The sequence below is a fragment of the Paralichthys olivaceus genome, chromosome 19 (assembly GCF_024713975.1).
Source record: "Paralichthys olivaceus isolate ysfri-2021 chromosome 19, ASM2471397v2, whole genome shotgun sequence".
NCBI classification, from domain to species: Eukaryota; Metazoa; Chordata; class Actinopteri; order Pleuronectiformes; family Paralichthyidae; genus Paralichthys; species Paralichthys olivaceus.
This window is the reverse complement of record NC_091111.1, coordinates 13,906,582-13,921,800: the sequence shown is the minus strand read 5'-3', so window position 1 is coordinate 13,921,800 and position 15,219 is coordinate 13,906,582. Positions and strand designations below refer to the sequence as shown.

At 42.7% G+C, this 15,219-nt stretch overlaps 1 protein-coding gene across 1 annotated transcript in view; it reads left to right on the top strand.

Annotated features, from left to right (window-relative positions):
- The first annotated feature begins 294 nt into the window (after positions 1 to 294).
- The window catches only part of LOC109636099 (pleckstrin homology domain-containing family G member 1), a 56,342-nt gene continuing 41,417 nt past the window's right edge, over positions 295 to 15,219 (top strand). The window contains exon 1 of the mRNA XM_020097644.2: positions 295 to 607. Coding sequence (XP_019953203.2) covers positions 523 to 607 — 85 coding nt within the window. The 5' untranslated portion in view covers positions 295 to 522. The remainder of the gene's footprint in view (positions 608 to 15,219) is intronic.

Genomic DNA, 15,219 nt, shown 5'->3' with positions numbered 1-15,219 from the left:
AGTATTTGTATCATGTTTTTGTATACATTTCAAGTATAAATGCCAAAAAACGGTTTGCAAATTTCATCAACACCAAATGCACATTAAATTTTGAATATTAAAGAATCAAACCTCATTTTCTTTTATCTTTACACATTCATTTTCAGCTGTAGTTTTTTCCAGCCTGTCAGTCACCTATGAGCACTGAAGTGCACCTATCTGTCTGATGAGAGTAATACAAATAAAGTTTGATTTGATTTTTTTTTCTTGTCTAGTAAAGGTAGCAGGCCATGTTTATTGGATTTGGGGCAGTTGCTGAACCTCTGAGGAGAAAACTGGGATCATAAGAAGTATTTTAAAGTGTATTTGTACAATTCAGGTGAAAATACAGGTGCACCTTCCGTCGTGATGGTGACGCAACGCTGCAAAGACTTGCGTAAAGTTCCTGAGGTTTTACGACCGGTCGGACCAACAAGGGCGCACGAAGCTGCCAGCGCGCAAACAGTCCAGTGAGGCGTGAAGGAAAACTTGAATCTGCTCTAGATGAGGAACCCCGAGTCTCCAGCTGCTGCAGGGACCAGGAGATTTACTCATGTGCTCTCTCCGAAGACATCTGCAGAGAAAACCAGTGAGTGCCCAGTCCCTTCATTGTGCACAACGAGCTGCCCACAGGCAAAAGCAGAAACATGCGTCCCCATGTGTTTTCAGCGTGATCCCCGCAGCAGCAGGTGTGCAGGCTGGATAACACACAGGTGAATGCTAATGCAAGAGAGTGGAGAGATTGATGGTGGAACAGGTTGCAGGTTAGAGGGAGAAATAATGAAGAACATGAGGCAGTGACATTGAGTCTTCATCATGGAATGTGAAGTATAAAAGTGAAGCATTGCAGGGGCGGACAGAAACACTTAGTTCACTCTGTCCCAGGCCATCTTGTTGACACGAACATCCAGACTGCTAACGTTGCTGGCTGATGTCAGAGACTAGTTATCCAGATTAGAAAACACACCTGAGAAAGAGTAGGTCATGTGATTACTGGGTTTCCAAGGTTTGCCAGAGTTATGATTATGAAGAACTTTGAAGGAAGACACCAATCAGAGCACATACAAATATACAAGAACGGACACAAAGCATGATTGACCTACACCATTAAAAAGACTTGAGATACAAATATAAATCATAAGGAAATGTAAGAAATTGATGGATGCTGATATTCCTTCATATCTTGTCCCACTTGACGTGGGTCATAAATTTAATTCATCATGGTCTTAAAAATGTGTGAGACCTACAGAAGTATCTAAAAGCTTCATACACACTCATAAGTGCACAGAAGTTAAACATCAGCATTTAGCTGCGTCTGTGGCGAGTGTGTTCTCTTTTTTAACTCTCTCTCTCTCTCCGCTCAACCGTTTCTTTTCTTCGCACAAATCATGTTGTTTTTGTCAATGAGAGTAAGAGTCGGGCCTGATGCATTGATTCTGATGGGTCCCTCAACTCTTCGCTGTTTGATCCTTGACCCACAGAAAAATGTCCCGGAGCTCCTAAGGGCTGTTGTCCGCTCATGTATGGAGGTACTGTATGTTCCCGTAATGAGACATGATGGATTTTGACACTGACCCTTTTTGAAATTAAACTTAAATAACCTGAGAATCGTCTTCCAAAGAACTCTGCAGGTAAAGATTTATGTTGTTCTCTGGGCATGTTGACAACAGTCTTCTGTTATGCAACAGCAGCAGATGGAAGGAGGCGGCAGAACTGCACAGATTCACTTCTTCATCAGTGATGATTAATGCATCTACATAAACCACTCACTAAGTTTTGCGTCATGACTTGTAAGGCCACTGTGAAATCCGCTCCTGATGCTCCAAAAGACATTTTACAGAAATTCTTGCAAGTAGCTTTCCTGCAGATACGAGATGATTGATCGTACAGAGTGATATCAAGAAATCAAACAAAACTCTGCTTTTAAATTATACTATACGTAATTATTTTCAGTTATGTTAAAGAGCAGAACTTGGCATGGATGGCATTTCCCTCCTCACCGTTAACAGCGAGCTGGCAGGTGTTCTTACCACGTCTAGGTCTCGTGAGAAAGTAACCCGAGATTTGACGACCTTCGCACCTTCGCCCCTCAGTGTGCCATGCTGTAACGTTAAACCCTGACCAGACCCTCTTGTCTTCTGTCTTGTGCTGTCGGTGGTTCGGTCCTGGTGATTTACTGTCTTCCGCTTGTCGTCTAATGACATTTGTGGGTCTGGGTTTATATGACATGAATTGTAAAGGATTCTTTTCATTTGTCGGTCAGCCCACCTTCACATTTTCACATATAGCCTCAAGGGTCAAAATTCATATGTTTTTATTAACTTTTCCATCTTTGCTTTATTAACAAATACAATACTCTTACTTATAATTTTGATATCAGTGTTTGAATATTCTAATATGCAAACTTCTGAGCGTGTTTGATATAACTTTAAAGATAAGACAAGAAATCCAAAAGAGTCAGTTTAATATTTTCAAATATTTTATGAAGTCAAGTATTGGGATATTAGTTCTCTGTAAACTCAGAGTTGATGCTTTTATGTATATTTCTCTTCGGTAGAGCTACAGTAGGCTTCTCTTGTTGTTCTCTTCTGGGTGTTTTGGTTTGTACAGAGACGTACCTGTAGTAGTGACGGCTGGTCAGATTTACGATGAGCTGCAGCTGACAAACGCAGCTTTCCCTGTGTCTCCTGATTGATGTTTTTACTGGAGGTCTTTCAGACGGATGGCTCCACAGGATGTCTTTGGTCCCGTGCTGTATCATGTTTCTCCCCCTTGAAGAAAATCTTAAATCACTCTGCAACCTGCCCTATTTATATTGAGGTCCAGGTGGTGCATGCACACGATTAAACACTGTAGTGCATTTGTGGGTGATGTTTTATAGGGAAATAGCTAAGCGTGGAGTCGTGTGTGTGTATATAGTTATGCTTCTCAATGATTATACGTCCTGATGTCCAGTGTAATCCACCACTTTTATCTGTGTTGTGCTTAAAGCATTTCCATACAGCATGCAGAGTTCAAACACGCTGCAGGCGGAAGAAACCAAACCGTGCTTCCTTAATGTCTCTCAGACTTCTGGTGACGAGAGCACTTGCAGGGCTTTTTGAAAATGTGATACCACAGTAACAATATAATGAGGCTTAGATTTATACAGTTTCCCCCATATCAGGTCTTGTGCTTCGTTTCATGGCAGCCTGGTTTGTAGAAACAACGTCAATGCAGTGCGATGATGGAATTTGTGGAAATCACTTTGGCAACTTTTATCAGTGTTTTTAAATCCTCCTGGATAAATTGTTGGCGTTGAGAGATTTGTGATATCCTCCTGTTTTCTTAATCTCTGCACTGGGCCGCAGCTGAGCTCTGTCCCTGCCTGCAGGATAAGGGCAGCAGGTCTTTGTGTGGGGGGTCACGATCTTTCACCTGCTGCTGGCAGCCTACCCTGCTGGGAGGTCACATATAGGAGGTGAAGCATGAAGAAGTCGACAAGTAATGGGGGTGCAAAGGAGGATGGGAAATGAGGGAGAGAGAGGAAGGTGGCAGGGGAAGGAGCAGAGACAGGAGTTCCATTATTCTTCTGCTGTTTTACCTTTCAACACTTTGGAAACCTGAGCTGTTGACGTTTTGTGCAACTCAAAACTTCCTGCGTATGTGGAGGAATCATTAAAAGTGTAGGATTCACACGTCGTGAGTCACACTTAATGGAATAAAAATTGGCTGAACATCAACAGCGTTGTGATACTCGTGTGACGAGCAGAAATGAAATGATCTCGCAGCCATGTGAAGCCTCCGCACCTATCATCACCTAGTTGTGTCTCCATCAGACCGCCGAGGCTTCGGCTGCCCAGCTGAGTGACTTTTCCTGCTTCATGTGCAGGAAGAGGAAGTGAGCTGCGCTAACAAGCAGGTCAGGCAGCTTTTAAATTTAGCCTCTGCTAAGAGATGCACACTTCTGCACAAAACCATCTGCATCGTGTGAGGCAGAACAACTTATTATGGAATGTTGTTGACCTTAAATTAATGTCTGAGCAGCGACAGCACCATGTATCTATTAAAAGCCTCTCTAGAAGCTGCCACCGCCTCGAACAGAGAATATAACATCTGTCATTCTCTGCCGTGAGCAGGGATGCAAACAATCTCGGCGATCTGAGCTGACATGCAAAGAGTTACCTTTCACATGCAAAGCTGTGTGACAGCCACGTTGGGCAGATAGCAGAGTAACAATGAGCTTACACAATATTTTAGCATCGGACCAGTTGAATTTATTTCCGTAGTCATATGTTGCAAATATATTTTAATGGAGATTTTGCAGTTAAACATACAAACACTGATTTATTCTGGTTTTCCATGTGTCTATGTTTTAATAATTTCATCCTGTCGCTGTGATGGATGAGTCTCTGCTGCTCTGACTGCTGCTTCCTGTTATAATTTTAAAAATCCACACTTCACCCGTGAAGTGTGTGTGTGTGTGTGTGTGTGTGTGTGTGTGTGTGTGTGTGTGTGTGTGTGTGTGTGTGTGTGTGTGTAGCAGAGGACAAAAGGTTGATGGATATCGCCGCGTGTTTCCTGTTATACTCAGGTGCATGCACATAGGCGGTTGCTCACATGTCCTCAAAATTCAACCCATATTTCCAAGGGCCAGACTGGAGCAGTAGACAGACGTGCAGAGACCTGCTCCTTGCTGAACGGGGATATTTTTGGACATTTGTGTTACTGTGAGACAAGCTGCAAAGAGAACTTCCTTTACAAAGTCAACACATTTTCAATTTTTTTGTCCAAAGTCTGGGTGGGCAGATTGTCCATTTAGCACAGAGCTGCTGACTTTCTATTCATAGTCGGTTCACTGCAGTGCTGAGAGGAGGCGATGAAAGATTATCTGGAATAAGACAAGGAGAATAAAAAGTAACCTGAACTCTTTACTGTGGGGCTAAATACAGATAACCTACATAGGGAACCATGACTTGATCTGTGCAGGGTACAGACTCTCGTATGTGCACAGACTCATTTAGTTTTGCCAAACACATGAGAAGCCGTGTGATGTGTTTGAATATGTTATCATTTTCTGTCTCAGTGGGAAAATGACACAGTCGTCTCACATGCTGGTATGTGTCTCTCGTATGTATGTGAGAGCTCATACATATGCTTCTGGTTTGAATCAGTAAAAACGTCCCAGATGAACTGAGACATTTGGAATACAGAGGGCAGGATGGACTTGACCTGAGCCGTCACAGGAGCACACATGAAACCTGTGATTTGACATCAGCCTGTTCTGCACACTCATACACACTTCACGTCTACGGCTAAAGATGTTAAATGAAGCGTGTGCACGTGTGGGTATGTACCGTGTCACAAGACATTCTGGTGTCTGTGTTTGTTCAGCAGGGAGAGACATTCCTGTAGACGTACCTATAGGCTGTGATTTGTCTGTGTGTGTGAGGGCTCCTGCTTTTTTCTATGCTGCTAACCATTACTTAAAGTGCTTTAGAGATCTGCTGTAACAACATGTTCCACCTAATTACATGCTTTGTGATGGGGGAGAGGGAAAGTTTAGCCCGCTGACTCTAACGCTGAAAATGGTAACCTTTGAAAATATTTTAATGTACGCTTTCAGAGCAGCTTTAATACCCACCTGGTTGAACACGAGCTGCACAGAGGTTACTGGGAAATGATAAACAATGGGATTAATTTAAATGCTGCCGTGCAAGAGTTATATTTGTATAAATTACAGCGTTTAAAAGGAAGGTGCTGCTAACCACTCGTGCATGTAATACACAGTGTCAGGGTGTACAAAGCTTTTAATGTCATGCTTGTATTTTAATTGTTAGGGTTTTCCTCATGCTGCAGCTGCAATTTACATAGGATTTAATTTTTAACGAATTAAGAGATTTATACGTAAGCTCCGCACATTACTCCACCTTTCACCAGCCAACCCTAAAAATACTTTTACTACTTGAATACTTAAATGTGCATGTGTTTAAATCTGGAATTGCAACTGCATCCATTTTCTGAAAAGTGAAACGTGAGATGCAAAGTTTTCAGTGAGCGTGCTCGCTGTGTTCACTGCTCCAGCTTTGAAGATGGTTCACCCGTGCACTTGCCTGGTTCACTGCCTCCTGCAGGTCATGTCTGAGTAAACTGAAGGCTAAAGGGTCAGAGGTCAGGGGCAGGGTGAGACTGAAATATCTACGACCTGAATGCAGCAGCTTAATTTCAGATAGCATGGAATGAATCTGCATAGTAATGGCTATATATGTGCGTGCGGCTCTGTTTACACACACACGTGCGTTTTGTACAGTGGCTATAGACACTATCGCTGCCCACTGATGGTGAGTCAACATTGTGAAGGGCTGAATGTGGTGCTTTGTGTTCTCAGCCTTTATGAGAGCTCCAGTCTGCACTCATCATGTAGCAGTGCAGACTGTATAATAAAGGCAGGTAGCTGCTTATTAAGTGGCACTTTGTCTTTTTCTTCTTCTGTTGTTTAATACTGTCTCAACTTTCTGCATTTGGCTCAAAGTCCAAACTATCCAATCTGGGCTGAGATGACCTCTCATGGTTGGACTCAATTTAATGAGTTGGTCTAGAACACGTCACACATGTTATTTGATTTAGACTAAAACAACATAAATTACACATACTGTGTACACTCCACAATTATATACTCACAATATACTGATTAGTATGTCCTGTATGTTCATAGGTATTTCATATCTACTCATATTTACACATGGGAACTATGAAACAATTAATTTTCAATTGACCTTTAATTATTCATCAGATCTTGCCGACGAAAGACACGATGGAGTGAATGCCAGGATGAGGTCAGAGGTCACCAGCTCACCATAGTCAGAGAATGTTCCGTGACGACCATTGACATTTTTATGCCAGTCGGGCAGATTCCATGCTAAGTTTATCAAGTTGGTGAACTCTGAGGTGGGAAACTATGTGGAGCTGAATGTTGTGGTGGGAAATAAATTCCTCTGGTTTTATTTAAGTGTCTCCTCAGGCCTCAATTGGCAGATTGATGAAGTGCGAGGATTGATTGGTGGGCAGACCTTTTACTTGTGGTCTTTGGATTTGAGTTTATGACAGAAAATATGAAACTATACTTTTTCTTGTTTATTCAGTAAAATATTTTTATATATTACCAGTACGTCTGTGAAAGGCTCATATCGGCCATAAAACTCTGGAGTCACCAAACTACTATGAATCCAAAGAATGAGTCGCCCACCTGTTTGTGGATCAGCTCTTGATACAGTTCATTTAGTCACATCAGCTCCGTAACGTTTGGCCGGTACATTTTTCCATTCACTGCACATTTTCCAGCAGATTTTCATCCTCGAATCCAAGTGTTGTTCCACTTTACAGTCAGCCTGCGAAATAATGAGGCCACTACAAACTTCAGGTCGGACAAGAACGTGAATGTGCTCCATTGTCTGGCCCCAGCTACCCCCCCCAGTGTACTCCCCAAGGCCCCGTATATGAGGCTGGCTTCTTTCCTCCCTGATTTTTGTTATGTCTACAGTTCCTCCCCAAATACACTGCACTATTTCTGGCATCCATTTCTATGTACATAATGCATCCGAGTGAGAGAGGCAGAGGGCGAGAGGGTAAGAGCCTGTGCAGCTTGTTAAATCTTAACAAAAATAAAACGCTGTGGTGAGGAAGTTGGCAAATTGCAACCAAGAAACTTATTTTAACCTCTGTATTAAATTAGAGACTAACCAGCTCTTCTTATGACACCAAAAATACCCCCAAATAAATTTTGTTTTCGGGCGTCCACTTACAAAACCATTTTTTATTTGCTGACTAGCAACAGGCTGAGTGGATGGAGCAGCTGTATTTGAATGTCGCCAAGGGCCGTACCAAGTCAAACATCAGATGTTTGAGCTGCAGGTCAAACCAACCGTCCATGCAGGAGGGGTGTGTGAGTGAATGGTGCTGTGCTGCGTACCACCCAGCTCGCATGCTTGGAGCTCATTGGTTTGTTTCCTAGAAACAGCGAGGTTAGCAACAACAGGCTGCATTGTAAATTTTATGGGAAGGAGGTGCATTAGAATGAGGATGTGTTGTTTTATCACCAGTTATTACCCAAAGCAGTAAAACGGTGCTGATAAAGCATGAGGTCACCGCTTCTTGAAAACTGCCCTTGACTACTAACCGGTGTCTGCAGTATTGATCCTGTGATAACACCAGAGTTCATTTTACAGCTCGACTTTATTACTAACTGTGCAATAAATAAACAAGTGTTCATTAGTTCAAGAATACCCTGAGGTAAGTGAGTGTGTCACTGGTGCAGCCATTGTGAAAGATTTTAATACATTTTTAATGATGATACAGGAAGGTGTTGCTTGGGTCTTTTAAAGTGCTAATTTGTTTTTTCGCCCCACAACAGTAGTACAGCTTCCAGTCGATTGGTGTGGCAGCCGTGGATGCAAACTGTCGTGATCAACAGGTGTATAGACTGGAGATAAGTCGGAGTGAGAAGGGGGGGGTGCATTGTGAGCACAGACATGAATTTAAATTGACAACCCAGACAAGCCTGCAGGCTCTGCTTCCTTGTGTCTGCATTCAGTTTTCCATTGGTTTTCCACTTGTGTCCTTGAAAAGGCTATAAATTATGTATAATGTAATAAAAATATATAAATTGACAATGTGAAAGGAGTCACTCATAATATCTAGGGGGGCGCTTTGGAGAGCACATATCTCCAGTAAGTCTAATGCCTGCTCTCATCATGTTACAGAAAGTGAAACATAAAACAACATCTTCCTTGGGTCATGCCCACCCCTACACAAAAGTAGTTTGTGAGTAACTCTGTCTGATGAATGGACGGACAAACTGCATACAAAACGTGGACGAAATGAACCAACAGAGAATTATCACCCAGATCTGCTGCTCCCCTCGGACTTTACAAAGCTTTACTGTGACTTTCAGCTCACTGTCCAACTCTCTGGCCTACAAACTTATTACATTGGTTCACTCTCACCTCTCTTATAACATGGTTTTCAGCACACAGCTGTTTTCAGCTCTTAACACCCTCCGTGAACTACCTGCAGACCAGCTGGTGAACACAACAGAGTCAATTTAACAGGTGAAGACAGATATTTCCCTCAGGTGTTGGTAGAGACCACGCACAGAGCTAAAAAAAAAATAGAGGTCATATTGGAATCCAAAACATCTCCTCACAGACTCACAAGTAATTGACAATCCCACACTTTACCTATAATGTTCGCTCCATAGATTCTAAATAAACTCAGCTCCCCTGGCTCCAATATAGGTCACAAACCCTGCCTCCTCCATGTTAGCTCTTGGGACATGGTCCAAACTTAAGTGAAAATATACAGACTGTGCCTCTAAGTTGAAAGTGCAAGATGGTGACACGTGTATCAGAGACAGTGTGGCTTCATTTTTGTAAGACAGGAAGTACAGACACATCGCCCCATCTTCATTTAGAGTCTATGGTCTGCTTAGATCTGAAATATTGAATTCCATCACACACACACACACCCACACCCACCCCTGACCATTCTCCAGCTCTTGTGGCTGTTTGTATAATGTCATGTAAACGTGGGCTCACATGTCGTGGTGAGTAGTTTCCGGACATGTTTGCTGGACTTTTGAGCCGACAGTCGGACAGCAGAGCTATAGGCTGAGTCTTTGTGCACTTGTGTATGCCTATAGATCCCAGAGGGGGGTTGTGAAGTGGAGTTGAGGTTGAGGGGGGCTAACGATGGCATAGTCTGAACAGGCCGCAGACATAAAAGTAATTTATTTCACTGTCAGAGAAAAGAGAGAGAAACCCCCCCCCCCCTTCCTCAAGCTTTCCTTTTCTCCTGTGTTCCCCCACCCTCCATCCAATGCTCCCACTCAGCAGCTGTTCCTCTCACTTTCCACCCTTCCACCACACCGCACACTCCCCCAACTCCCCCACCGGCCTTTAGTGTGATGGCTTTGTTTTATTGTTGAGCAGCGTTTGGGCAGGGAAACCCCCGTCTGCAGTGGTGCAGGGGTCCGACTCTCTCTGAACGCTGGGGTGTGTGGGTGCCCAGATAAGCAGAGGATTAATGGAGCCCGGTTGGAAATTTGGTTTGTAAATGGCCTGTGTGTTGTTTTGAAGCTGTTAGTTTTGACTCTTCCTCACCCACATGAAGTTTTAACACCTGTTTCAGATGAGGAGATGAAGAGGAAACATGTTTTTCCATGCTGGGGTTGCAGATTTTCCACAAGTGCTTGTATTTAAAAAATAGTCCCCTCCACATTTTTACTGTGTCAGAAAATGTTAATGTGAAGTGTTTTTCACACCGTGGTCTGTTTACCGCTATAGAAATGCAGCTGACTTGCTGACAAGTGCTTTACGTTTTGCATAAATATGAGCACCAACCTATTTTTTCAGGGGTTTTATTATGGCCTAAAAACACATGTCATCTCCACACTGAGGTCTGTGGTGTCGCTTCCAAATTGGCTGAAAAAAACTCCCCAGTCGTAGACAGGAAGCAAACAGTATTTATTTGTGGTGTTGACAAACGACCATTTCCTGTACAGGGGAAAAAAAACAGTTTGTAGACGGAGCATTAAAAAAACAAAAAAAACAGGAACAGCCTCTATTCCTACAGTACAAGCCAAAAAAATACAGCTCCCTCATGAAAAACATGGAGGATGTGTTTATTCTCCAACCACCAATCAGTGTGAATATGATCCTGAGGGAGAAAGGAAAAGCCCCAAAGGTTTATTTGTGTTATACACTACAGAGAAGATTATTCTCCTCTTACTTATAATTTGTTGCTGCAGTTCCAGTTTCCTAAATAAAATGTCCTGTTTCTGAAAATCACTGGATTTCAAAGGTTTTTGGTCAAATTTGGTTTCATGGTGACTAATTCAACCTGTAGAAGGTGCAAACTTCCCTGAATTGTAAGTTTTTACATGTTACCTTGTACCTGGATCAGATTTATATATGTCTGTGGTTGGATGGTTGTGAGGTTGGTGGTTTGAACATGAAACCATACTGGTTTCCTGTACCCCCGCTCTGCCCCACCACTGTACCCCTGCGGCTTGCTGGTATAGAGAGTTGGGACGATAATGATCTGGGCTGTTTACCCCGCAGGGGCCATTTTGGGCAGCTCCCATCCACAGAGGAAATAACTCGGAGTAAATGGCTCAAAAGGATGACTTTAGAATTGCAGGAATCGGGGTTGTGACACATGTATATTTTGTGCCTCTGTCTCAATCTTAAGCTAAATCCTTCGACTTTCCGTTTGTTTATGGGTAACGTGCAAGTGTGTGTATCGCTGCGTGTGCTTGACTCTTCAGCTGCTGTCGTGAGTCGACAGCCTCTGGGCCGTGAAGGTTATGAGCTGTCCAGTGGCTTTTTAAAGCTTCCATCTGACTTCCTGTTGTATTAAAGCTGACATAAAACAGACAGTCTGTAATGAGCTGTCGTCCCCAGCACTTAGCCAAATGTCCAGCTGTGCCAACAGAACTAACATGTTGCAGGTTCGTGTGTGTAGGCTCATGTGTGTTAATGCATCTTCGGATGATTTTGCGTGTGTGACTTTGTGCGATTGTGTGAATGCGAGTGCAAGAATGTCAGTCTGTGTAACAGGTGGTATCAGCTTTTGGAGTTTGTCACTTGTACCCTGAACAAAAGCTGTGTGTGTGTGTGTGTGTATGTGTGTGTGTGTGAGAGAGAGAGAGAGAGTGTGTGTAGGCTTGTGTGTGAGTGTGTGTGGTCAGCTATATGGACTGGCCATTGTGCCCTTGGCCCTAAGCAGATGTGGTCTGAACAATGAGCTGGGTAAATAAAAGGAAGTGGTGTATAAATAGCCTCTTACGTCTGCATGAGTGGAGTTCTTGTGCTCTGTGGGTGTGTGCATGTGTGTGTTTGTGTGTGTGTGAGATCCTGTTTGATGTGAATGAATTGTACTGTAGGAAGTTACACTGTATAGAACACACCACAGGTGCATTTTGGTAAACTGTCCAACAGTTTCAAATTGCCAGTCCTGCTCTATTCTGCATGGATGTATTTTTTTAGTTTTGTTGCGACTTCTTCTTCACTCCAGAGCTCTGCTTTAAGATTTTACATCTCCATCTGTCACCAACTAAACAGACTTTCATAAGCACCATGACAGGTCTTTATGAGCTGTGAAGCTCAGTTAGAAACTCGTCTCTAAATCACATCCTGGTGATAAGTGCGCAAGGGGAGCGAGGCTAAAAATAAAGGAACCTCCCCTCCCTCCTCCATCCAGCTCTCACCTCAGCTCTCGCTTGCAGCAGCAGCTCCTCGTGCAGGTTTATTATATTCTAGCTGATGTACTTTTACATTAATGGTCATTTTAGCAATTTCAAAACCATATTTTATCAAGAACTGATGCATATCTATAGCCCTGAAGTTACTAGTTGTTTATCAGAAGGTAAATAAACAGCGATTGGTTCATCATTTTAAAGTAATCTGAATACCAAACAAATCTACAGTGTGCACATTATTCCATTGTAAATTGAATGTCTGATCTATTTTAATATAAAATATGAGTTGTGTATTTTTTTGTTGCTTGTGAATGAAATGTTTTTTTCTTGATGTGAAGGTTTTCAGCTCCAACCATTTTCTCTCCATCGTCCTAGATCCTGAGTTCTGTTACAGCTCCATTGGGACTGTGTGTGTGTGTGTGTGTGTGTGTGTGTGTGTGTGTGTGTGTGTGTGTGTGTGTGTGTGTGTGTGTGTGTGTGTGTGTGTGTGATCTGGGTTTTGGGGGGGGGGGGCAGCTCTGTGTTATCACTGATGACCTATATAAGCAGCAGCCTTCAGCTGAAACATAATACAGGTGGTGAACACTGCAGTGAACGTAAAGGACAATAACAGAAAGAGAAGGATAAAGAGATCTGAGACTAAAAGTGAATAAAAAAATAAGGTAAAATCTCAGTTTTCATTTCTAATAGTTCTATATGTAATAACATGTCATAGACTTTGGCCTGATTATCACTGTAATGATACAGATCAGCTGTAGCTTTCAAAGCTGCACCACCAAGTCATTTTCAACTGTCAGCACCATACACTGTTAGAAAAGATGATATCTATTATTAATATTTAAAGCTTTAGAGGATAAAATGTCCTGATTGACAAGTGATACTGACTGTCAGTCATCTGTTTCCATTTATCCAAAGTACTTTAGTAGATAGCAATGTGTGTATCCTGGATATTTTGGTCTCATTTGTGGATACGAGGAGTTAAGTTGAGACACGTCGTTCATCGTCTCTGTGGAGTAGAAATCTCTTTGTCGGCGTCTGTGAGGCCCATCCTCCTCTCTGTCACATCTGGGTGTAGTTAAGACCTGTCACTAACATCTGTATTTGCTGTAAACAAGAGGTGACAGACATTTTCTAGTTTCAGAGCCATTTAACAACTTTATTTAGATGGACTATGGACATATTTCTAACCCTGTTGTCTTTTGTGTTACCTCATTCATCAGCTGGATCAGTTAGGGCTACTGTGTGTGTGTCTGTGTGTGTGTGTGTGTGTGTGTGTGTTGGGGCGCATCAATCAGCAGGCTTGTCTACTGCATTAGTCCAGTAAGCAAATCATTGGAGTTAAGACAGCAGTGACACCAGCCAATCATTTCATTTGATCCAAATGACTTGAAATTCCATACAACAACTAACCAACCCTGTCTGTAAGGCTAAAGGTAAAACTACACGAAAACCTGATGTGAATAGGAGTCTGCAGTTTAATCTCTCTGTACACAAACCGGCCTCAGTCTTCATCTGTAAAACATTTAAAGGAATCTATGTGCAGATACTCTAACGTCAGTATGTGCCAGTGCTAAACAAACATGTTTCAAATTGTTGCCCTCCCACATAACTCCCCTTTGTCATTTTGAATCATTAATAAAATAAATTCACCACAAATCTTCAAAGTGAGCCGGTAAAAAGCAGCGGAACAACATTCGCTTCAGTTTATACAGGATAAGGCAAATCTGATGTGAGCGGCACCTGCATGGAAAGAACCGATTTCTTTTGAAGTTTGTAATCAGCCTAATCTTCCCTCGTCCTCGGTTTCAAATGCCACATTCTCAACGTATTGTGTGCGTGCAGCTTTTCTTTAAGTACAGGTTTTTAGTATGCAAATGTCAGCTGCTCTGAACGCAGGAGTATAGGCTGACGTGTTCCCAAAGTTCAGAGTGGAGCTTCCCCCTCCGTTAGAGGGACTTATATGATCGCTGTGGGTTTTTCTGGCTGTTTTGAATGGCTCAATGCAGATCGACAAAGCCTCGGTTTAGAGCTTATTCCTAATTTTGGGCTTACTGGTTACAAAACCCACTATTTACTTTATTATAGTAAAGGGGGACGGCGGAGGGAGGGATGGGAAGAAAGAGAGACATGATTGAAGGAAAGTGAAAGCGGAGAAAAGTGAAAAAAGAAAGACATTGGAAAAGGGCAAAAAAGGAGGAAGCATTATGAGGAGACAGACGGCTGACGCTCAGGGGGACGACGGGGGGAGAGGAGCGATTTTCTTTTGGTACTGTAAATAATAGCCCCTGCTTGAGTTGGACGGCTTTCACGGCTCCTTTTGTGCAAAGTGACATCTTAGGTTCCCCAAAGAGAGGAGAGGGCCGGAGAAGGCTCGGCTTCCAGGGTTTTCACTGGCATGGGAAAGGCTGAGCATTAGCTCGATATGAATATGAGGGAAAATAAAGCCTCCGCAGGTCAAAGGGAACCTGCCAACACGCACTCCCGGCCCTTTATCCCGCTCAAACCAGCAAACGCAGACACGCAGACGTACTCGCACACACATCAGCACTTCCCCATCAACTGTAGTCGGCTCGACTCTGCGCTGCTTTATCTTAATCTGAGCTGTAATGTGTTCTGGCTCGTTCTTCTGACCGGACCGGCCCAGTGGTTGAGCTGTGGTCTCGTCTCCGTTTCTAACTATAATGCAAAGCTTTTAATCTTAATGCCAAACACATGCACTCACTAAGAAGTCCCATTCATATTTATAGCAGTTGGAGGCCGTATCAGTTTCACTTTTCAAACCACACAGAGAAATATTATTTTAATTGTGTCACATTCATGCTGCTGTAGATTTTTTTGTCAGTTACTATCGCTTCCTCCAATGTGTTGAATGTTTTTAGTTTAAACTTATATTGTAAAAAAGCTGACTATTACATTTTCTTTCTGAAATTCGATTTCTGTGTCCTCCAGACATTTGTGTCCAACAT